Source organism: Tiliqua scincoides, chromosome 1, assembly GCF_035046505.1.
Source record: "Tiliqua scincoides isolate rTilSci1 chromosome 1, rTilSci1.hap2, whole genome shotgun sequence".
Lineage (NCBI taxonomy): Eukaryota > Metazoa > Chordata > Lepidosauria > Squamata > Scincidae > Tiliqua > Tiliqua scincoides.
The window spans coordinates 305,474,241-305,498,998 of NC_089821.1; the positions used below are offsets into that span (position 1 = coordinate 305,474,241).

Consider the following 24,758-nt stretch of genomic DNA (forward strand, 5'->3'; position numbering starts at 1 on the left):
ACCATCACTAGTTTTTAGAAATTATAGCCCAGTTCTATTTGGGCCTCACAGTGACAAAACTCACACTCCATCAGTGCAAGGTCCAGGCTACTCCCATGCAGCTGTTGCAATGGCGCTTGGGCCAAGGCCACCAGCACCAAGGATTGGCAGCCCTGAGCGCAAGCAACAACCTACAGGCTGAGCACCCACAGGCTGAGGGAATGTACTGGGGGAAGATCAGGGTGAGGATTGGGACCAGCCAGAGGCATGCTGAGGGTTGACTAGGGGCAGACATCAGTGGCAGTCAATACCCTCTGCCCCTGGCCTGGGCTTAAAACATCCCTTGGACCCACTTGGATTTACACCAGAGTGGATGTAGATCCGCATAGGCCCATGGGGGGACAAGACTGCACCGGTGGGTGGGCCGAGCCTGGGATGGGAGTGGAACTGGCCTCCACCACGTAGGCCAGATCCTAACCTCCCTCCCAAGCAGCCTGGCCTAACTCTGTGCTGCTCAGATGTGCACCAGCGATTGAGCTGGCCCAGTTCTGAGCAACTCCATTGCGGTAGCTGGGGCAGTGTTCAGGGTAAGAGGAAAAAGTATTCCCTGGCCCGTAGTTGAGCCACAGTCACCTCCAACCCCGTGCTGGATACAGTGCAGGCTCCAGCCTTACTGTTCCAGCACAAGTTAGGATTGGGCTGTTATTTGCTAAGCCACTTGTACATTACAAAAAGCTTAGAATAAGAATTTCATTTGGGATTGTTTCTGGCGGTTGCCATAACTGCATGATTTGGAGAGAACGTGCACTGTTTAGAGAATCTCTGCCTTTATGGAAAAAGAAATCACACACACACAGACGTCAACGATTAAAAATGCCTTGCTTCGTATATCCGAAAGAAGTGTATATACAGGAGATTTTATACACTGCTGTCCAAATCACATTGAGGTCAAGCAGTCATAAAAAAAAAAACAGAAAGCCAGTACAATATTTGCAAGAATGCATATAATAAAAGATAACTTTAAAAAAAACACTTGCATTTACAGCAGATATATTACAGTTGTTTGAAAGAAGAAAAGGCTAAGCATGGCTCATACAGGACTGGTCTGACCCCAAGTGATGTACAGTTCCATTGCTCTCCCCAACTCTCTCATGCGCAAGCCCCATCATTGCCACCATCCTCCTCAACAACTGGGAGGGGCAAGGAGAGGGGGGTAAGAGGAGGCAAGGCACGGCAAAGCCTGGCCTCCTGCCCCCTTCCTTGATCTCTGGCACTGGCTCAGTGCTCCACGCCTTCCTGTTTGAAATCGATATGGCAGTGCTCTGCTTGTCCTGTTTATTTCAAGCAGGCTGGCATGACGGAGAGGGAGGGCCATGTCAGAGCTCATGGGAAGGCCTGCGCTCAGTGCATCCTGCTCGGCCTCTTCTTTACCACCAGGGCTGCTTCCTCCTATCCCCCCCCCCTTCTTCTTGCTCCAGCAGCCCTGGAGCAAGTGGTGGGTTGCCACTGCCCTGATCCTCTGTTTCGGGGCAGGAAGAGGATCAGAGAGCACATTAAAGCAGCTTTGCAGGCAGCATGCCAGAGCATCACTCCTCCCCAACTTGCCACTCAAGGCAAGAGTTTCCATAGGTCTTATCGCTAGGCCAGCCCTAGACTCAAGTTGTGGGCTGAAAGGGTCTTCCAATATGCTTACAAACAGACAATTTTACTTCATTGGCACTCCCTTGAACCGAAAGTCCCGGCTACACTGGCGATAGCAGAAAGCTGTACAGTTCCTGTGCACTGAGACATCAACAGCATGGAGATGATGAACATTATTAATTATTTACTATTAACAGTATTTACACCCAAGCAACCCAAGGAGTACGACAAATGTGGAAGCCAGTTTTAAGACCAGGCTATATGCCCAATAGAAGACAGTGCCTTCTGTGGAATGCCACACAGGACCGGCACAGAAGATATTCCAGTGATCACTTTGGCTGGTTTAATCTTGGACCCAGTGTGACGTGGGTTCGATTCTTCCCCCTCCAAAAAGGCAGAGGAGATTGCACAAACAGGTCCTCCACACCATCAGGTATGAAAGCAGAGTGCCTGATTCACACAAAATGTTACCTGAATGGTGAAGAGGCAGAGGGGGAAGTTTTGCCTCCGCCACCTGGGAATTGGCCCCTGATAAGCATATGTACGGGGGGGGGGGGCACCCCATGACAGAAAGAACTTTAATGCACAGCACAATGGCTGGAAGAGTTTACAGTGACCTGAAAATGTATGCTATGCAGAAGAAGTTAAGATGCACATCTCACTACTTAAAAGCAACTATCCTTGGGACCTTTGGATCTCTTATCCTTTGAATCTGAAAGGTCCAAATGACCCCAAGCAATCTAGCAAAAAATCGCCTTCAAGGGCACTGTGACATACTGGCAGGCAAGGCAGGAAAGGCATTTGCCTTGTCAACATTCTCCTAGGCAAAAGTTATGAGAACAGAAAGATGCGTTGGCTAAACTGTTTGCATTTCCGGAACTTAGTCACACCAGGAGGAATGAAGACTAAGAAAGGAAAAGGAAAAAGTCCCCATCTAGCATGGATTGTGTTGGAAACAAGGTTTGAAAACAGCAAGGGCCTCCTTGACAAGGCCAGGTGCATGTTTGGGCCTTGGCACTCAGAGCTGTTACTCGCAGGCAGTGGAAGAATGGCAGCCTCTGTACACTTGCCTGGCCTTGTAGCCACAGAACCACGATGGGGTCTCATGCCTGGCATTCAACTGAACCTGGAGCCTCTCTCGTTTCACTGGAGTCCCCTGGAAAACTAGGTGGAACCAACTTCCCAAGCTCGGGAAGCGCAGAACTGTAGGCGCTTTGGCCCTTCCAAACAGGCCCTGGGAGTTGCTTCCAATTTTGCTTTTTACTTTCCCCCATTCTGATGTGATTAAAATTCCTGCCTTTGCTCCTTCCTCCCCCTTCCCAGCCCCTCACAAAGATTGAAACATTGGAACAAACGGCCAAAGATGGGCAGGCTTTGTAACATCAGAAGACGCCAACACAAGTCGAAACACACGGAAATAACACAAATGAGTTTCCATAACTGGACATTCCACATTCCAGATTTGTCACATTTCCTTAATTCCTCTTTGTGTCGTTAGCCCAGTAACGAAGCTACAGGGGGACAGCACAGTAAGTATTGCAGGCGCCGCAATGCGCCGTCTATGTGGCCCCTCCAACTTTTCGTTGGAGCCATTCTATATTGCAACGCTGCAATACATACCACGCCACCCCCTGTAGCTATGCGACTGCTTTAGCCCGATCTTTATGTTCTTCCAGCAGTATGAGAAATGCTGTAGTGCTGTTTCTTCCAATGCTGTCCAGATAAGACAAAAGTGCTGCACCTGCTCCCCCTGCCAGCCCATCTCTTGAAGACTGATGTGGGAGGAACTGGTAATGTGGATCCTGCTGGATAATCCAGGGTTTCTCTTGTTAGTCTGGTGACGCAGGAAGGGGCAACCCTGCTACGGCTGTCATGACACTGGAGTAACAACAGCACCAGGCCTTAGGAGGAAAGGGGAGGAAGAGCAGAATGCAAAGGCAGATGCAGACTGCCTGGATAAGACCACGGGCGGGGGTGTGTGTGTGTGTGTCCCATAACCACCATGTTTTTTTTTTAGTAAGCCAGACTTTTTTTCGACTCACTAACACTAGAAAGACTCTGAACCACAAGGAATGTTGGACGGTTTTCTGAAACTCAAGTTTCATGTGGATTCCAAGTCTGTTCCTCTCCTTGCATGTTTTAACTAAATCCTACTATGTCACATAAAACTCCCAACAAACGAATGTATTTTCTATTTGTTTGACACCTGCCTCCCCCTGGGCTTCGGTCTTGGGAGCAGAGTGCCAGAAATTGAATGTATTATTAACACCTTCATTGCAGGATTATTTTGGGCAGTTGAGGACATCTCAATTCCTTTAAATACAGAGTCTCTGCAACCTGGTCACAGATTTTGGGGAGAAGAACTGCAAAAGGGTTGCCTGTGCTTATTCCACCCATACGCTCCTTTGGACCCTGATCTTCATTTGAAGACTATAGGGGTGAGTCAGAATCTCAAACCACCTCATAGGGGGGAAAAAACCCTAATACTTTATTTTGATAAAACACAAAACTAGGAAATGAAGAACTCATCTCAGCGGCTTCTTCCACAGCCAGAATTATGTAACATTCTCTCTTTCACATAAAATCATACATACTTTGGAAATAAATCCTACATTTCTGAGAACCTATTAAAATTATGCTAATTAAAAAATGCTGCCCTTGGGCAAAGTTAAATATAAAACAGGTTAGCAGACTAGCATGTAAGACTAACGGTGCAATCCTACCCTGTGCTGGAACAGGCAAACCAGGAGGCTTGTGCTGTATCCAGCACAGGATAGGGGCCAAAAGTGGCTCAACCAGAGGCAAGGGAAAACTTTTCCCCTTACCTCTGGGAAAGGCACCCTTTCCCCTATAGGTCTCCTCAAACTTGCGCCACCTATTCCGAGGAGGGAAGCTGCTCCATTCTCCCCGGGAATGGGGATTCAGATCCTGCATAACTGACAGATCCTAGCCCTGCCTCCCGCTCCCCGCCAGCCCCCAGGGCCGCCCACCACCCGCCCAGGAACACCTCCCTCCCGCCTCCTCCCCACCCCCTCCCCGCCTACCTCGGAGCCTTGCATCAGCCAAGCAAGCCTCGGTGCCTCCTTCAGCGAGGAGGCTTGTTCCAGCCTCTGCAGACCCATGCCCCTCTGTGTGACGGCCTAGCGGACTCTGGCGAAGTGCAAACATGCCTTATGGCATGTTTACAACCCTCCTGGGCCAGCGTAAGGGACTTGCACCGGCCAGTCAAGGGTTGGATTGGTTGGCAACCTTCAGTCTCGAAAGACTATGGATTGCGACCTAAGGAAGGCAGCCCTTTCCACAATATACACAAAGATTTTCCAGCAAGTATGTTGACCACAACATTTTGGGCTTCATGAGGAGTAAAAGTGAGGCAGAAGGGATAAATCATTATCTGAATGTTCAGGGCAACAGGCCTAAGAGCCAAGGGGCCTTGGCAGCTCATTCCCAAAGAGAGACAGCATTTACGTGAAATGCCAAACTAGGTAGGATGACAGAGCTGTAATCAGATCTCCGGTCTTTAAAAGTTGAAACTTTGGAGGTGGAAGAAAATCTACCCCCTTGTGCTGTTTTCCTGATGAAAAGAGAACTCTCAGCTGCTATTTTTCCTGCTAGGGAAAATGTATGAATCTTCCCTAATACACATAAGATCACTTAAATCTTCCCTAATGCAACTTCCACAGAGAGGGGATTTTTTTCTTACAAAATATGTGGGAAGGTTAGCCCCCTCCCAAAGTACCTTAGTCCTGATCCAGCTGCTTTTCCAATAATGTAAAGAGATGGGAGACCTAGTCACAGATTTCCTTCTCATCTAGCTCAGATCCCAACTCAAGTAAATATGATTCAGGGCACAATCCAAACCTTGCTCCCAGCTGGTGCAAGTCCCTTGTGCCGGCCTGGGAGGGTCACAAACGTGACGTAAAGCACATTTGTGCCTCCATGTGAGTCTGCCGACCTGGTGCAGGGATGCACACTGGCTTGTGGAGGCCTGATGCAGTCTCTGCACTGACCGAAACCGGTAAGTTCATGCTGGCCAAGCCTGGCCAGCGCAGGGGTTGGGGGGGGGATGGGGAGGGTGGGGAGAAGGTGTTTCAGGGTAGTGGTGGGCGGGCAGCAGGGCAGGCGGGGAACGGGAGGCAGGGCCAGGATCTGGCATTTATGCTGGTTCCTAGCCCTGTTTCCAGGCAGATCTGGATGGCAGAGATCTGAGCAGACCCATTCGGGCTGCTGCAGCTCTCTTTGGGGTAAGGGCCATTTTTTTCCCCTTGTCTCAGGCCAAGCGTCAGTCAGTCCAAAACTTGTGTTGGATACCATGCAGGCCTGCCTGTTCCAGCACTTGTTAGGATTGTGCTGCCAGTGAGTCAAGTTAGCACACTGGGATGCCAATTCCTGATCCAAGAGGAATTTTAAATTGTCCTAAACATTTAAAAGCTAGCAGCAGGCAGAAGCTTGACAGGTACAGTTTCTCTTGCTTCTGTACTCAAGAACTTTTCCCACCAATGGAGTTCTTATAGGACCAGCCTTTTTGCCAACAACATTACAATGCCATGACCGCACTCCAAAAACCTGTGCCCAGTTTTGTAATTGGCATCTCAGGTGGACCAGCCAGATTGTGTGATAAGTCCTAGTGACAGCACCATTTGCCCCAAGGAGGTGTGGCTAGCAAAGGGACATGCCACGCAGCCTGGCCAATCCACGTTGGGAAGCCAATGAAAAATGCAGAGCCCTAAAACATTTAAGAAGGTCAGAGGTGTAGGGATGTTGTTGGGATGGTGTTGAATTGAGCACAAGTCTATTTCAGAGCAGTATTAAGTCCTCATGTTCAAAACCTTTGATGTGAAAGGGCACGGGAGAGGCAGGAGTGTTTTTTGTTTTTGTTTTACCCAAATCAGGCATTTACAGGTAGCAGCAGTTTCAGACAGGTGATCCCTCAAATGGACTGAAGTGCTATAATCACTGCATGGACTTCACCGCTCTAGAAACCAATCAACCTAAAGGCACAAAAACACCTGTCAAGTTTACACCACAGCGAGAACCAAGCCTTGGACTCCAAGGGTACACCCAGTTCCACCTCACTCTAATGGGGAGAAATAAAAGAATACTCCAAGCCTGAATTTACAAAACCAAGTTTTGCAACCAATAGCATAGCTTGACTTTTGACACGAATGTAAAGAACTAGATATTTTTTGTTGGGATGGAGCAGGCAATCAGTTTCCTAAGAGGTTGTTGGGATGTCCTTCTGACTCACTGGGGAACAGGACCAAGAACAATCCAAGTGACAGTGATGCTTTGGTTCCCAACACTAGTTCAGTCGGTTTTGCAAGTTTGAGGCAAGAAACTGTTGGTCTTTTTTCAACCTTAAGTTCACAAGACTGTAGGTTTCCACAGAATTACTGCAGTAGAGCATTCTGGACAAAACACAGGAACACCAGCACTTGGTCAAGCTCCTTGCATGGTGGAGCCCCGAAACTACCCATACCGATCTCCTTAAATAACATTCAATTACATCCAAGCAAAACAGAACAAAAATAACTTATTTGCTTTAAAACGGAAACAGAAAAAAATCTTTAGGGAGACAAATCTCTACATTGTGCCATGATGACCATATCATGAACAAAATAAGCACAACCCCCAATAGCCAACGCTTTATACTTGACTTACAAGCCTCCAGTGGCTTGCAGCAAATGTGCCAAGTTTATTCCTTGAACTCTCTCCCCCCCACCCCCCCCCCCACCCCAGCTGCATTTCTGTCTAAAGCAAGTGTTGCAAGGTCTGGCTTCACTTCTGCGGGGCAGGCACAAACACCTTCCTTCCTAACGTACCAAATGGCAGGCCTCTGGTCCAGCACCCTAAATTTACAAAAGAATCACCCTGCTGCTGTTGCTTCTTCAGACTGATTTGTTCACAGCCATTACTGGCACTTTCCAAAGCAGGCCAGAGATTCTTTAGGACAATGCTGCAACATGGAAAAGAACATGCCTGAGACTGCTTTCTGTGGAGAGCTGCCTCAGCACTCCACATATTGCCCTGGATGCCATTCATTCGGTGGTTTTCAGCACTGAAACATGGGCACCAAATGCCAGGGTCAGAATTCTGCTGCAGGCGGCTTTTGTTCCCCCCTGCTGTAAACAGTGCAGCTCCAAAGCTTTTCTGCACAGATGTCTTGCATACTTCACAGTTTGCTCCTGTTCTTTAGGTGCTTCTTCAGCTGTGTGACAGGCAGCACTGAGCTGAATATCTAGCTCTTCTCTTTTTTCCTCTGGAATTGTTGTATCAGTCCTTACAACATGATCCAGAAATGTTTCGGGTATTCTCAGCTCAAGACCCAGAGCCAAACCGTGGATCAGTGTAAACTGACCAGAATCTGTAGCGAACTAAAGAACTTCCTTATAGGAGGACTCGTGTCACGTCTCCAAGCCACTTCTGTCACCATTCCCACCAATCGGTTTGGAAACAACAGGAATTAATATCCATCCTCATCATCCACATCACAGCCATAATCTGAAAAGACAAAGTGGGCAAAGAGGTGTCAGAAGCAACATCATCATCCACCAGACTAATTCAACTGATGCCTATAATAATAGGCCTGTTAAAGCAGGTCAGGATCCAAAGACCAAAGTTGAGCAGAGAGCACAACAGTCTTGGCAGATGGTGGCTGAAATCAGCATGACCATTAAGGAAATCATTCCTCGGATGGTCACAGATGGAATGCTGGGCTCCCAGCTTTCCTGATGGGCACCATGAGGAGGAGGGCTTATTGTTGCTGCCACCTCCTCCTCTAGTGGCTGGTAGAGGGAATGCTGGGAGTCCATTATTCCATCTATGACCATTAAAGGAAGCCACAGCAGTGTAACTCAATGACCAGGGAGGGAAGTGAACCCTCTGACACCTCCCTGCTTCTCTTACCAATCTCCCTTGGTGCCCAGTGCTGCTGCCACTGCCATATCCTCTAAGGATCACAGAGAGCCAGCCACCTGAGGCGGCAATGGGGGCGGCAGGGCTGCTGGAACCCAAGGGAGAGAGGTACACCCTCCCCATCCTTCTCTTGGTGTACTGCTGTTGCCACCTACTCGCTGAACCCAACATTCCCTGTGCAGTCATTGCAGAAAGCAGTGGCAGTAGCACTGGATGCCAAGGGAGAGAGGTAAGGGAAGTGTGCATTCCTTTTGTCATGTAAACTGAGATACTTCTGTTGAAAAGTGGCATGTAAATATTTTACATTATAAAGACAAAAAAAATAGTAATAATAATAATAATAATAATGGCTAAAGGGAACATTCAGGTCCAGAGACTAGCTGGGCCTTTGGTCTCATGCAGAAACACTTTCTGAGGATCTCTGACTAAACAGCTAGTAAGAATTGGTGGGGCCTGAACTGGCTTCTTTCCCTCTTCCGTCCCACACAAGCTCCCTTTTTCTTTCATCTATGGGGGGGGGGAGGGAGAATAGTTTGGCAACCTTTAACTGGTGCTGTGCACTCACGACTGTAATGATGGCGGAATTTCCTTCAGTACAGCTCAGCACGCCTATCTGGGTGTCGTTCTCAGGGAACGGAACTCTAATAACATATGCTAAGGGGTAAGAAAGAGCCCCCTACAGCTTGAGAGATTACTTTCCACTCAAGCCAAACCAATATGTTATGATTATTCTATAGAACTTGCATAAAAGTTGAAATCAACTTCCACTGCTAAATTAAGGGTATCAAGAAGTACACACTGTAAATAATTCACACTCTAGCACCAGCCTTCTCACTGTGACACTGTCAGACCTCACAATTAATGGACTCCATGACAAATCTTTGGCTATATGTACACTGTACTGAAGCACTTCGATACAGCAGTAATGCTGTTGTCCAAGCACAATGCATATTTTGATCATATAGACTGGCATGGAGGGCCGAAGCTGCCCAAATGGCTGGCTGGCAAGTCCAGGTTCACTGCTCTCTCATCCCTAGAAGACCAGGCACCATATCTCAAGGGGAAACGGCTCGTCTGCTGGCTGTTAATGCCACCACTAACCTGAGATCTGCACTGAAAGATTTCCTTACAGCTGTTCCCAAGAGAATGAGACTTTTTGGGGGGATGGGCGGCTTTCAGGTGAAAATTCACAGGTTCTTCAAAGAAAATCTGTTACATTCCTCCTCCTGAGTTTACAAAGAGTCTTTCTGCTGCCAGCACCCATAAAATAGAACAGGAGGAGACAGGCAACACACTCATTCATGGACCAGGTTTAGAAGATCGTGAAAGGGTCTCAAGAGCACTGGATCCCACATTCCCCCCCTTCCTTTGCAGATGAAGGAAGAAGACTGAAAGCTTCCACTTAGATTTTGAACACCCCATTGTTTCCCAATACATCTAAATGCAGACAACTCATTATTCAGGAAACTACAATGTGGTGAACACCAAAAGTGCATGCTTTCAAAGGAGAAGGAAGGGTACACATGCAAGGCTGGGCTCCTTGGGTCTCATTCCCACTGACATTCTTGTTCTTTGGTCTTTAAAATGCAGAGACAAATGCCTACCATTTCCTCCCATCAACTGAAGGGCACTCATGCAGTGATCCTCCTCCTCTTCAACTTCTTCTTCTTCAACATCCTCCTCCTGGCTGTAAGATACGGGCCCAGTTTCTACCAGCACATTTGCAGCCTGTTTGGCCTCTTGGGATTCTGCCTGAGTATTGGGAAAGACTGTCTGCAAAAGATGAGAAAGGTCATTGCAAAAATCCGTCCCTGGCATCTCACCTTTTCCCTTTAAAATCTCCAGCTGAAAGAAAGAAACTTGCCAGCACACTGCCTATTGCCATCCTATCAAAGGTCCAGAAACCAAGCTGAGAAGCTTATCGCTATTCTGAGGAACCATTCTCCTGGGTAAGTTCAGAGTTCTTCAGATATTTCAAAGCATGGTTGTAGACTGAGGGGAGAGTATAATTAAGCTACAGGAATGTTAACATATAGAGAGGTAAAAGAAGCTATTAATGGACAGTGGTACAAAACTATGAGCCAATAACTGATTAGGAAATTTCGCATCAACCTGCTCAATGTAAGAGAAGGACCAGAGCTTAGTAAAAAGCAAAAGTTGTACACAGAGAAGGTCCCAGGTTTAATCCCTGGCATTTCCACTAAAAAGATTTCAGATAACAGGACTGAACTCCACCCAAGATCCTGGAAAACTGCTGCCAGTTGGAGAAACAGAACTGGGATAGACTGGAAAATGGTCAGATATTATAGCCTCTAATATTCAGTATATTGGTAGCCAGACTGTCAGGTGAGGCAGCACACATCGCCCAGGTACATCTCTATCAGCAGGGAAGTGGGTCTAATTTCTTCCTATACAGGGGAGCAAAAATAAAAGCGTCTCCAGGGAGGAATCATGGGATGTGGAAGTTAATGAAGGGAAACCACAGAATTATCACAAGCCAATTCATGTTCACTTAGACTCCCCTGCAGGGACTGAGCAGTTAATAAACACTGAATAGTCCTCAATCATTCATTATGTTTCATTCCTATAACCTGTTCCATTTCAGGAAATCTGGGATGGATTGTATGAAAATCAGAGATGACTAAAATCTGAGCTTCAAGGTCTCGTGGTGCCTTCCTCAAATAGGAAGTATTACAACCCCATAAATTTTCTCCAGCTTCAGTCTTAAACTCAGCTGGAAAAGAATCCAACTCCTCCCCTGCTCACATTCACAACCCTCCAAACCCTCTCCCTCCCCAACCATTTTCTTAGCTGCTTCTGTTATCCCAGGAGGTGGAATGGATGGAAGAAAAGAGGGAGGACTCTTTTTTCGCCCTGGGTCCCTTTGGGGAGAAGGGCGGGATAAAAATAAAGTGTATTATTATTATTTATTATTATTAGTACCTGGCAGGCAGCGCAAGTAGAACTGGGAAATACTTTCCCAAGGCTACCGCTACACAGCAGCTGCCTGCTGCTTTCACCCCCCTTGGCGCAGCCGGAGTTAGCCAGGTAAGTTCTGAAGCGGAGAAATACGCAACACTGAACAAGCATCCTGCACACGCAGAGGACAACATAGCGAGTCAGGCAAGATGTGGGAATTTCCCTTCTTGTTTTCCTTTGGTAAACAGATAACCTCAGACTATCCTTTCTTCCTCCTCCTCCTTTCCAGAATCACTTTCCAGTTAGATATCGAGCATTTAGGACCTTTCTTTCTCTCCCCCCCCCCCCCCGCAAGTATGGAGCTCAACTACATAAAGTTGTTCCTTTTCTTTATAACCACGTGCCTTGAAATGATCTTCTTTACAGAAGTCTCCCAGACCCCAGCTGTATAACCCAACCATGCTAACAATGAATAGGTGGGAGGAGAAATGGGGACAACTCCATCTCCCCCCATCTAGTTTTGCCAAGCTCCCTTGGAAAAGGCTCAGATAAAACCAGCATCTGAAGATTCTCCAAAATTGCTCGGGGGGAAAAAAACAAATGCCTAGGAAGGAGCTGAGGGACCTTGTCCATCACTAATGAAAAATAGTATTTAAAAAAAAAAATCCAGTTGAGCATATCCACCTCCTCAAATACACACAGTATTCCTCTACTGGCTTTGAGATCTGACTCAAAAGCCCAGTTTAAATAGCAACAGAAAAACAGCTTGGGTCAGTCTTCTGTGGAAGGAAGTTCTATAGTTTATTTTTGGAAAACACTTATATCCCACCTTGCAGTCCCACTTAAAGGATCACCCCTCCCCCCTCAGACACATCAACATTTAGAACAATTTCAACAAGAAAACACCTGGATCACAAGGACAAAAGTAGCAATCAACTCATTAACCAGAATCAGCTCTGCACAACAGAACAAGAATCCTCTCCCCTAATAAAAAACAAGATGGGACAGATGGATTTTACGGCCCAATCCTATAGGGCCTATACACTGGTGAAACTAGTGTTCCGCCAGAAGAGACCGCCTTACAGCAGTCATAAAGGATCTCTAGCAGCACGGGAAGCCAGGGTGGCGAGAGGGGCAGGGAGGCGGGTGGCTCAGTCCTGTCTCCGGTTTTGAAACAGAAGCAGTCCAGAGGAGGGAAGTGGCGTGTGACCCTCCTCTACACTCTGCAAGAGAAGAGGCGGAGATGGGCTCAATATTGCCCCTTGGTGCTTGAACATTACTGGGCTAGAGTTATGAAGTTGACCATGTAACCCTAAAAGTAATGGGTCAAGAGCCACTCGGCCTTTTCCTTTCAAGTCTCTCCTGCTTGGGCTTTCCAGGTCCATTATGCAACTGAAGTACTGCTATACCTCTGTAGGTATCAAAAGCAGTAGGCATAACGTGAACAGAAATGGCATCCCAATTTATATTAATTGTTATGCTAGGGGTTTCCATCTGCCTAGAATGTTTTCACAAAAGAATGGGTGAATTAAAAGGAGCTACAATTGAACCATTATTTTTTTAAATGCACAGCCCTAATTAAAGCATGACCTTCTTCTAATTATCATGTTCCTTTCCTGAACATCTCCGTTCTAAAAATGTGAAGATTTTTTTTTTTTAATGAGGGTGGCATAGAAAAATGGAAAAAAAGAAAAAAATTATTTTCCCTAGAATTAGTGCATGCTGTTGGGAGGAGGGGATCAGTGTTTTAAATCATTTTAGTATGAAGTTGTCAAAGACATCTTTTAGCAGAACTCCCTGAATCGATTTACACCAGACAAACTAAACTTCAGTTTGGCTTTTGAGCTCATAGGAAGGATGCCTGAACGCACACACGCAGCTCGGCCAACTGGAGAGACTGGAAAAACACACTCAGCCATCAATCAGATTAACTAGTGAATTTCTTAAGTGGTGCCAACTGTTCACACATTCATACTGAAAAATATGAACCACACGCGTCCTGCAAATGAGTGGCATGCAGTTACTGAGATATCCCAGCTTGGTTTATAGAGGTAGGCAGCAAATTAGTATTTATTCAATTATTTTTATCCCACTTCTCCAGTTTAAATGATTCCCAAAGCAGTTATAAAAAAATTTAATGAGAAACAAAGCAAAAAAAGACCAACACAATAAGATAAAATGGTGAAGCAGCAGCATACATAACTCTTAAAAAAAAAAAATTAAAATAATTAAAAAAATAAAAAAAAAATTTTTAAAAATCTGAGCGGCCAGGGCAAAAGGACACCAGACATGTCCCACCCAGTGCCCCAAGCAGCCTCCATCACTCTGTGCCATATCTAGACCAGTGCGACATAATCAGAGAGCAGGTGAAAAAAAAAATCCTTATAGAGAGAAAGCTTCACAAGACTCAAGCAAAGCTTCCAGAGAAAACAAGGATTTGGCTAATGGAAAATTCATCGACAGACGAGCAGCCCTCAGCTGCCCAGAATGCGGGGTTACTGTGGTACCAAAAATGGCTGCTGCAGCATCCTGCATGCTCCAGGAAGCTGCCGCCAGCTCCTTGAGAGAAGGGGGCTTTTGTCCCCTTTCCTCACGTGAAAGAAGTAACCCTGCAATGGGGCTACTTGATTCTGCGGCAGCCCTCGAGCTGGCGCAGAATTGCAGAGTCCCATGTTGGGCAGCGAGGCCCGACGTGGGGCTCAGGACTTGTGGAGGTGAGCTCCGTCGGTCCTGCCCCCTCCTTCCCCGCTCCCTCCCTCATCACGTCTCCTTCCCGCCCTGCCCCCACCTCCCCTGCCCCAGAGCGCCTCCCCCACCTCCTCCCACGACCTTTCTGCTTCCTGGTGATCCAGGCAACTGCCGGACGGCAGAATGCAGGTTCAGTACCAGAGCTGGCCCAGTGCTGACTCGCGCTGGGCTAGCTTCAGCACTGGGCCCATGTGCGACAGTGCAGGCCGGCGGGAAGCCAGCACGCACTGTGGAAGATTGGGCCCTAAAACAGGAGTGTCAAACTCATGTCATACAGAGGGCTGAAAAGTATTCATGATGCCTGCTGAGGGCTGGAGGTGATGTTGTTACACAGGAAGTGATGTCATTAAACAGGTCAAAACCAGAAATAAACACTCTGTTCTCATGTAGGAACTCATTAGCTGCTAATGACAGGAGAGAAAATACACAAATCTTGATCCTATTTCAAGATATGGGAGAGCCCAATTATCATGTGGGCCACCCTTTCAAACAGTGTCACCTCAGCATTGCTCAGCAGCTGAGAGCCCGAGGGCCAGATAAAAAGCTTCTGCAGGCCGCATCTGGCCCCCGGGCCTTATGTTTGACACCCCTGCCCTAAAACATAATGACCTGTCACATCCTGAGTGGGGGAAAAATGCAGCTCAGTGGTAGAATATCTGCACTGCATGTAGAAGGGCCTATGTTGGAGTTTTGGCACCTCCAAATAGGGATGGGAAAGACCCCCATATGAAACCTCGAAGAGCTACTGCCAGTGAATGTAAATACTGAGCCAGACAGACTGATGGTCTGACTTGGTATAAGGCAGCTTCATGTGTTCATTCCTGCCAAGTCACTCTGAAATAACCTTCATGCGTTTCTGCTTTATAGATTCCAGATATTCCCCATTTAGAAAGTGGAACACAGCATCTATATCAGCATTTGTGCTTTCGGAACACTATCCTGCTCTCCATACAAAGGCATTGTCAGAAATTTACCTGGCACCAGGGACCGTGCTACAGTATATTTAATATATGGGTTAATTTGGCATTGTTGGAGTAGGCAAGCCAACAAATATCATACGACTACGATATTAGAAAGGTATTAGAAAGATATTAGAAAGAATAAACGTTTGAACAGGTACTGTACCTTTTCTGTTGCAGGCTTCTTTGTTAGCTGTACTGAAAGCATGGGCCTTAACCTACACAAAAGGAGGATTCAAAATGTTAGACCTTTTATATAAACCAGAAAAAAAAAAAAACAGTTTGAGACATTATTCAGCCAAAGTAAAAACCACTAGCTGAGCTGGCACCACAGTGCGCTGGGCTGCTACAAAACGAAAACAAAAAATACAAAGCCCTTGAAGAAGTTCTATAAGAATTATAGCTGGAGTAAAAAGATCAGGGAACAGCAACTACATTCAGTAATAAGAAACTGAATTTACACCACCAACGTGGTAGGTCACCCAGCTTCAATTTAAAAAAAAAGGATGGTGTACTATCAGGTTCATTCTGCAAAATTCTCTTTAACAAAGTAACTTCCATATTTAGGACTGTATTGAGGACCCAAAAGCATTTAAAACGTACATTTAAAAACACAGTCAATGAATGTGTACCATATGGATAACCATCAGGACCAAATGACCAATTTTTTTATTCAAATGTCTGCACCATTCACAATGAAGCAGGGACAAGGGGGCTACTCTTTATACAAGAAGGTGTATAGGGGGTGAACGGAGCCAAACCCACTTCCACCCAAAGTATGCTGATCCACAGGAAAACTGTCAAAGTAAAGCAGGGGAGGGTGGCTTTCCATTTATGCACACAATTATCACTGTCCCCCTTTTTGTGTGTGTAATAACCCCTGTTGTGGTGCTGGGTTCAATTTATAGACTTTGATAGTCCCCCCGCAACTTACTTGTGGAATGCTACAAGGAGCATTCAACACCCAAATGAATGCTCCATGTAGCATTTACACAAGGGGCAGCCCAACCCTGAGCTGCCCAGAGCGCCCAGCCTCGGCGGCACCGAGAACGGCTACCGCAGGATCCTGCGCACCCCGGGCTACTGCGGGAGGCGCCTAGGGAGAAGGGGACTTTCGTCCCCTTCCCCCAGGTTAGGTAAGCAGTCCCGCAATGTGGCTACTCACTTTATATCTGATAAAGTAATGCGCTTGTGTAGGGCGCCAAGCCCTCCACGAGCACCTTGGATCCTATGCAGCAGAGCTCCGCGGACCCGCCTGCCCCCCTCCCCTGGCACGCCTCCAGCTTGCCTCCCCTCCCCACATCACACCTCCACGTCACGCCTCCCACCGCCCTCTCACTGTCCCCTGCCAGCCTCCCCCCTGGAATGCCTCCTCCCCACCCCCGTCCCCGCCCCTGCTTACAGTGCCACGGCTCAGCGGTTTGGGAGACCGCCGAGCCATGGAGGCTGGGGGACCACCCTGTGCTAGCCCAGCACCAGCCAGCACTGGGCTAGTATGCGCAGGAGCCCGGCGGTGAGGCTAGCAAACATGCCTTACTGCACGTTTGCGACAGTTCTCCGCAGCACAGAGCCATGGCACGGAGCTCAGGATTGGGCTCTAAGTGGGGCCAAACTCCAGAAGTAAACCCGAAACACATGGGTGAGAAATGACATCCCAACATGTTTTGATGGGGGAGAGGGCAATATTTAGACAAGGCTAAAAATCAATGCTATTTTGCTTCGCTCATTAGTCATGTATTCAATTTATATTACTGCCCTGCATTTCAGTCAAAAAACCCCAAGATGGCTTACATCAAATTAAATGCAGTAAAAATGGGGCAGCTTCTACATCTTCCATCACATAGCATTGTTCAGAGGTAGCACTAACTCACTTCTAATTAGGCATTGTGGCTGTTCCCATTGTCTTTAACGCCACCTCCAGCCTCTGAGTGCTAGCAAACTGGTGGTCCAATGTCTGGCTGTGTTCTCTTAACTTCTGGCTGCTTCTTGCCCCATTTTTCCCACTGTTCAAAGGCGGAGATGGAAGAACAACGGGCAGCACCTGGGTCTCAGATGCACAGCAGAGACAGCTGAATGACTGGTGGACTGGCATACTCCTTTGTCCTTTCCTCCAAAGAACCATCCAAGATTCTTGGTTTCAGCTTAGCCTATGCACCTTCCTCAAGGAGAATGTATCCTGTTCCTAAATAAATTCTCCATGAACACTTTCCAACATTTGTCCTTTCCTCTATCAAATCTCTCTGTCAGTTCAGTACTGTAATGGACCTGCCCTAGAGGCGCCTCAAGGCAAAGGTTCGCAATGCCGCCGCAGCCGCACTACATCTCCCCACATGCTTACCAGTGAAACGGGGCATTGCGCGACTATAGGGCCAACTGGGGAAGTGTTCTGAGGCTTCCCTGCTGTTTAAACTGCACTTCTGGAAAACCGATATGAGTTGGGAGCCTCAGTAAGGCTTCCTGTGTGATCCTGGAGGTGCACAGGCTCAGTGCCCAGGTCATTTGCCCACTTTGCCCAGCACCAGGTTCACCACTGGTTCTGGGTTTCTGTACAAGCTGTACTTCAATAATTTAAAAGGAAAAATAGACCACTTTAGCATGGGAAAGCTTGAGGATGGCTTCCTCATGATGAAGCTGATTGAACCGTTCACTAATGAGGCTATACTATATCTCTAAAACTAGACGTGATAGGGGGAAACAGATGCCATTTTTGGAATCGGCATCCCAAATTTATATCAAACCACCATAAAGTTTAGGAAAAACTTTTCTGACCCTCAATTTTGTAGGCCTGTGATATTGTAAGTCAAAGAGCTGGTAGAGTTGCAGGAACTAAAGGCAGTTGACAGCCCAACAGGGTTGCTAACCCTTTAGGACTGGCCTGGAGTCTCCAGGGAACTCCTGAAAACAATCCTGGAGATTTCAACACAGCCTTCTTGGCTTAATGACTTTATATCTTGTTGGGAGGAAACCATCTCTAGGAATAGCTGCAGTCAGAGAGGACAGCCCTATAGCCCAAAGGACTCTTACAAGAGTAATGGGAGAGTCACTGCACCTAGTTTAGGTACAAAGAGTGGTATCTGGCAAAGTAAATGCTTGCTATCTCATATGACCACCCAGTTCTCACACAAACATTACAGCGAGTTGTATCTTTGCGCATATTCCCCCGCCTCGTTGCTTTAAAATGTATTACAAACATTCTTTAGAGCTTTCCAGAAGCTAATTGAAAGGGCTCTGTTTTTGCCAAGGAGATATCTGGGGGCTGGAAATGTGCAAAGGAATGATTGTGCAGAGGGTTATTACGGAAATATTTTTCTATACATTTTAATCACAGTAAGCCACCCTAAGCCTACAAGGAAGGAAACAAAACACATCCAGAAACGTAACGATGCACTCAGAGATACCATTTTTTTTCCCTCCTCAGGACTGTGGGTGTTTTGCTTTAAAAACTCTTGCATCTGAATAAATATAGTTTTCTTAAATTAAATTATGCAGACTGTCTCCAAGATTCAGATACTGAACAAATCTGGAAAGTTTAGAAATGCACAAGGGGAAGCCAGACGGGGGACAAGGCAAGGTGTGGAAATTGAGCTTAGATGGCCAGGAACCCTTGGGAGGTGATGGCAAAGTAGTCATAAGGGAATACTGTCACGGGCGGGGAACTGAAGACTGCTGACTACAGCAAGGCTTCTATTATTATTGTTTACAAAATGTTACAGGAGCCTCTGAAACCTCATAAAAGTTTTTGTTTCGCGTGCATCGTACAGACAGAAGTAAAACCAGTTGGGGCGGTGGAGAATAGTGCTCTTGACTGACCCAGAAGGATGTGATGATCCACATCAATTCATCATTAATTTATTAAAATCTTTCATACCCTGCATTTTCCCCCATTAAGAGACTCTAAATGGTGTGCAAGGGTGACAAAAATCAATTGATACAAATCATACAATAAAAAATAAAATAAAACCAAAAAGACAACTAAATTATAGAGTCCAGGAAAATGGTTGGCAACCTTCAGTCTCGAAAGACTATGGTATAAGCCTACAGCACCCGGTATTCCCAGGCGGTCTCCCATCCAAGTACTAACCAGGCCTGACCCTGCTTAGCTTCCAAGATCAGACAAGAGAAATGCCTGCTGAAAGAGCCAGGTCTTTAATTTCCAGCACACAAAACAAAACGGCAGGGGGCATGGCACACATTCAGTGGTAGAATATTAGAGTCTACCATCAAGAAGACATGCATTACCATCCAAGGTCACAGGACACTTATGACAGCCTCCCTTGTGGGATTTAACAAATGGGTAGATTCTTCTAAAGAAGGTGGTCTTCAAGTATCCTTATACTAAGCTATAAAGCACTCCAGAGCCTTTCCAAGGGCTGGGGAGGTCCTGGGCTTCATCCATGGGCCCTTTGAAAGTCTTCTGAAGCCTCCGGAGAGCCATTAAACAGCATTTCAAGTTCTTGGAAAATTGGAAATACTGTTTAACTGCCCTCTGAAAGCCTCAGAAGGCTTTTGGAGGGTTAGTGGATGTTGCAGGAGGCTCTGTGATCGAGGTAAATCTTCTCTCTAGGAGGAAAGGAGTGGCATTTTGTGGTCCTGTGCCCCTGGGCAGCAGAGGGGTCAGGTTCACAACTGGTCCATGCCCTCCTGCAAGATTCTATCTTGTCCTACACGCACTTTAACATCTACATAACCCCTCCAGGAGGGGGGTCAGGATCAATGATTGGTTGGTTTGTGGCACAAAAAAGGTTGAAGACTACTGTTTTACGTTATGAGACAGATATCAGCCTCTGAATGAAACTAGCATCATTCCTTGCTGCATCACAACATCCCGATGCTTAATGATTACGGATTCCCACTAGTATTTCTCAATGCAACAAGGTCAGACACACTTCAAGAATCTTGTCCATGTAACAGCAACTATCACTGAAAATTATCCCATAAAACTGGAAAGGCATCACACACCAGAACTGACACAGTTTTAACGGTGGCATCCAGAGAAGAGAGGATGCAAACAGTGTTATTGGAAAAATGACACCGTCAAGCTGACAAAAAAGCTTCTACAATAATCATTAAGTAGATGACAAAACTGAAGCAGATCCTTTAGTGTGAGAAACAAGCCCAGTGGATGGTATTCTACCAATGCCCTAGTGGCAGAGAAAAATTATCTCTGCTTCCAAAACGTAGGTTTTTTAATGGGCTTTATTCTGTGTTAGAACATAAGAAGAGCCCTGCTGGATCAGGTCATAGGCCCATCTAGACCAGCTACCTGTGTCTCACAGTGGCCTACCATATCTGTTCAAAGCTGTTCAATCAGATTTTATCACCAGAATGTACCTGCGTACAATGAGTTTGATTTCTCCATTGTTATGGTGAGGCTAGGAAGTTGCCCATGATGACAAGGAGCAAGGAAATCTGGGTACACACAGACCTATTGTGCAGAGTGGACAGGGCCGGCCCATCGATGAGGTCCATCGATGAGGTGCTTGCCTCAGGCAACATAACTATGGGGGGGGCACCCATCACTGTCCAACCATTTGCCTCCCATGTCCCTCTTTTGCCTTCCACTCCCTAGATTGGAAAAGGAAAAGCAAGACAGAGAAGAAGAGAAATGTGGAAGGGGGAAAAAAAGTGCTGAGCTAGAACATTGAGTGGGAAGAACAGAGGTTGGCACATCAATCAGGAAAAAGAGGCGCCGGGAGCTTTGGGCCTAGCCCTGACCATGGAAGCCACTTCAGTACTGTGTGATATTACATCAGAATATGTGTGAAAGTGGGGCTGTGGCCTCAACTGCAGTTAACACCAGTGCCAGTTAGGAAAAGGAAAACTGGGTCCAAGGGACTACACGCACACACACGCACACACACACACACACAGAGAGAGAGAGAGAGAGAGAGAGAGAGAGAGAGAGAGAGATTTACTAACTGTGGTTAACAGGGGGCTAATTTGCTAACCACAATCTGCATTGGACCTTAGAGAGCAAAGTTGCAGCCCACTAGGACAGAGGAAACTGTAGCACACACAGCTAGAAGTTGATCTTAAATGAGTAATCTACTTAGTAGTATCCTCACATCATTAGGCATCAATACAGAGGACATCAAAGGTCTCCATTTTTTTTAAATGGGAGTAGTAACTACAGTGATTAACACTGAGACCAGAGTGTGCTTGGGGTGCCCAGCAGTATAGAAAACCTTCCAGGGGTACCCTGAAGATTCACTCTTCCTATTAGGAACAAGCTGTGGAAGACCCTAAGGGAAACTGGTATGTGCTGACATTTGTTTTAGAGCCCAGGAGTGTGTGCTTGCACCCTGAAAATAGTCAGTCATCATCACAGTACAGAGAGTATTCCACTTTTGTTTTAATTAAAATGCTACAATAATTGTTACCAAAACACATTAATGATTAATCCACTACAGCAGTTATTAGGAATTTTAATACAGGCATATTTTTTATTTTTAAGAATAAAAGATGCCCATTTATTTTAGGATTTACTGTATTAATTGTTTTTTAGAGAGTACCCATAAACTTCTTTTCTATGAAAGGATATCCAAAGCAATGTGCAATAAATTAAACTCAGCCAATTGGCACAAAATAATAAAAACAATAAAACATCAAACAACAATAGGGGAAGAATCCATAGAAGCCAAATACAGTTGGTTCTCGATATCCACTAGGGTTAGGTTCCTGGAAAACCTAGTGGATACTGAATCATTGAACCTATGGGGAAAATAGGGTTAGGTTCCAGAAGAATACTATATGAACTTCGTGAACCTGAAGAAGTACATGGAATGGGTGACAGCGAGGGTTCATCTACTTCTCCAACGTCTAATGCTTCCTCCTCCTCCATGCTGACTATCTGTCAACTTGTTGAAGGTTGCTGGCCCAACAATGAGGCCTCAGAGATCAGTAGTGGGAAGGGGGTTGCGTCACCTGTCCTCTTCCTTCACCTCTCTCTTGGCTGCTTCCCTTGGCTTACCCCAGCCCCTGAGCAGCCCTCAGGTAGCCTTCCAGAGACCTTTATCATCAGCCTCTCATAGTTGCCAAGGTTGCGAAGGAGTCCTGGAGATGGTGCCCAAGATGATGGGGCATGTCTGGAAGCAGACACAAATGTGTTGGACAATTCTCCACGGGCCAATACCAATGCCCATTTGACTTGGCAGCAGCACAATATTAGCAGATAATGAGAACAGAGCTGCAGACAATGAGAGGTAGGTGGTAATTCTGCCTCTCATAGATAAGCCTATCACAAATAAGATCGCAGATAACCCTTGAAGATAAGCTATCTATGAATTTGCATATAAAGAGGACTTCATAAATGACCTGGAGACAGGGTTGAGCAGTGAGGTGGAAAAGTTTGCAGACGACACCAAACTTTTCCAAGTGGTGAAGACCAGACGTGATTGTGAGGAGCTCCAGAAGGATCTCTCCAGACTGGCAGAATGGGCAGCAAAATGGCAGATGCGCTTCAATGTCAGTAAGTGTAAAGTCATGCACATTGGGGCAAGAATCATAACTTCACATATAGGCTGATGGGTTCTGAGCTGTCTCAGACAGATCAGGAGAGAGATCTTGGGGTGGTGGTGGACAGGTCGATGAAAGTTGAATAGGGAGCAGTGGTGAGGCAGACGGGATGCAGGGGGAGGGGCACGAGAGGGGTTTATGTGTATCAGGAAGTTGAATAGGGAGCAGTGGTGAGGCAGACGGGATACAGGGGGAGGGGCACGAGAGGGGTTTGTGTGTATCAGGAAGTTGAATAGGGAGCAGTGGTGAGGCAGACGGGATGCAGGGGGAGGGGCACGAGAGGGGTTTGTGGCTATCAGGAAGTTGAATGTACAGCAACCATTTAAAGAAGTTAGTTTGTGTTTTACCTAGTTAGTATTTCATTCTCTTTTATTTTAAGAAGGCATGCAGAAAACACACATCCATTTCTGTATACTCGTTGCGGAGTGCCACCCGGGAGAGCATGAACCACAAATATATCAATAAAACACACAACCACAATTTAGTTGGCAACCTTCAGTCTCGAAAGACTATGGTATCGCGCTCTGAAAGGTGGTTCTGGAACAGCGTCTAGTGTGGCTGAAAAGGCCAATTCGGGAGTGACAATCTCTTCCACACTGGGAGCAAGTGCAGTCTGTCCCTGGCCTGTCTCCCTGGCTATGGGCCTTCCTTCTTTGCCTCTTAGCCTCAGACTGTTGGCCAAGTGTCTCTTCAAACTGGGAAAGGCCATGCTGCACAGCCTGCCTCCAAGCAGGCCGCTCAGAGGCCAGGGTTTCCCACTTGTTGAGGTCCACTCCTAAGGCCTTCAGATCCCTCTTGCAGATGAGACAAGATACATCTTGCAGATGAGACAAGACAAGATGAGATTGCAGACAACCACAATATGTAAAATATATATCACAATATCATAATCATTATACTGTATACGTAAGACTAAAATTTATTTGTATATAATCCTGAGAACTGTTTAAATGACTCTATTACTGTCTTTTTAGACTGAATTCAATACCTCTAAGGAGACCTTTACTATGAACATAGTCCTGTTCAATAACTAAAGCTGCCCATTAACTCTGAAAGATCTCATGTACCTGTGAGTGTCTTTCCCACTGCTTAATATAAATAAGTTAGAGCACAACCCTAACCTTGTGTTAGGCCAATGTGAGTTCCTTGCACCGGCTCAGAAGAGTCACAAACATGCTGTAAAGCACATTTGCGCCTCCTCGGGAGTTGGTTGGGCTGGCGCAGGGATGCACACCAGCCCACGGAGGCTGCATCCAGCCTACGCACTGACGCAAGGATAGAAGGCTGCGCCAACTGAGCTTAACTGAAATGTGTCTGGGGTGGGTGGGGAGGAGGCAGGAGGGAAGGCGTTCCGGGGCGGAGGACGTTCCAGGGGGAGGGCAGGCAGGCGGGAAGGGAGGTGGGGCTGGGATCCAGCAGTTATACCGGATCCCAACCCCATTCCCTGAGCCGGGTGGAGTGGCTCCAAGTTGTTCCGTTCTCCTCGGACATGCATCACCACCTGAGGTGGCCGAGGTACAAGGAGACCCACTGGGGCTGCGGTGGCTTACCTGGTGGTATGGAGAAGAGTTTCCCCTTGCCTCTGGCTGAGCCAATTCGGGCCCCAGTCTTGCGCTGGATACAGCACAGGCCTCCTGGCCTGCCTGTTCCAGTGCAAGATAGGATTGTGCTGTTAATCTATTAACAGGAAATTCCAAATCTCCTGCCTGATTAATCAGGAGCATTTTCTTAGACAATGAAAAGTCATAAAGTCAATCTAATCACCTGATTAAATGCTGCAGTTCCATTTTACATAAATCATGATATTGGTGGGATTTACTAAACAACCCCACAAAAAAAAGATGCAGATGGCAAAAGAAATGAGTACAAAAAGGAAATCCTAAAAGCTAGGGCTATCTACTATAATATTTTTAACTGATAAACTGTTTCTTCTGTCTAACAGATTAATCGATTAAAGTTAAACTGCATATTACCATAGCCTCAATACAGATGACTTTTTGTGATTCTAAAGCAAATGCAAGATAACTTTACACATTAATTGCAGTTTCCACCCCTTTTTTCATTCACTATGATGCCAACACA

General features: G+C 46.4%; 1 protein-coding gene across 2 annotated transcripts in view; it reads right to left on the reverse strand.

Annotated features, from left to right (window-relative positions):
- Positions 1 to 7,372: 7,372 nt before the first annotated feature.
- The window catches only part of BRF1 (BRF1 RNA polymerase III transcription initiation factor subunit), a 180,581-nt gene continuing 163,195 nt past the window's right edge, over positions 7,373 to 24,758 (reverse strand). For both annotated transcript variants that reach the window (XM_066629563.1, XM_066629554.1), the window contains 3 exons: positions 15,328 to 15,379; positions 10,140 to 10,308; positions 7,373 to 8,121 (listed from right to left, as the gene is read on the reverse strand). In XM_066629563.1, coding sequence (XP_066485660.1) covers positions 8,084 to 8,121; positions 10,140 to 10,308; positions 15,328 to 15,379 — 259 coding nt within the window. In that variant the 3' untranslated portion in view covers positions 7,373 to 8,083. The remainder of the gene's footprint in view (positions 8,122 to 10,139; positions 10,309 to 15,327; positions 15,380 to 24,758) is intronic.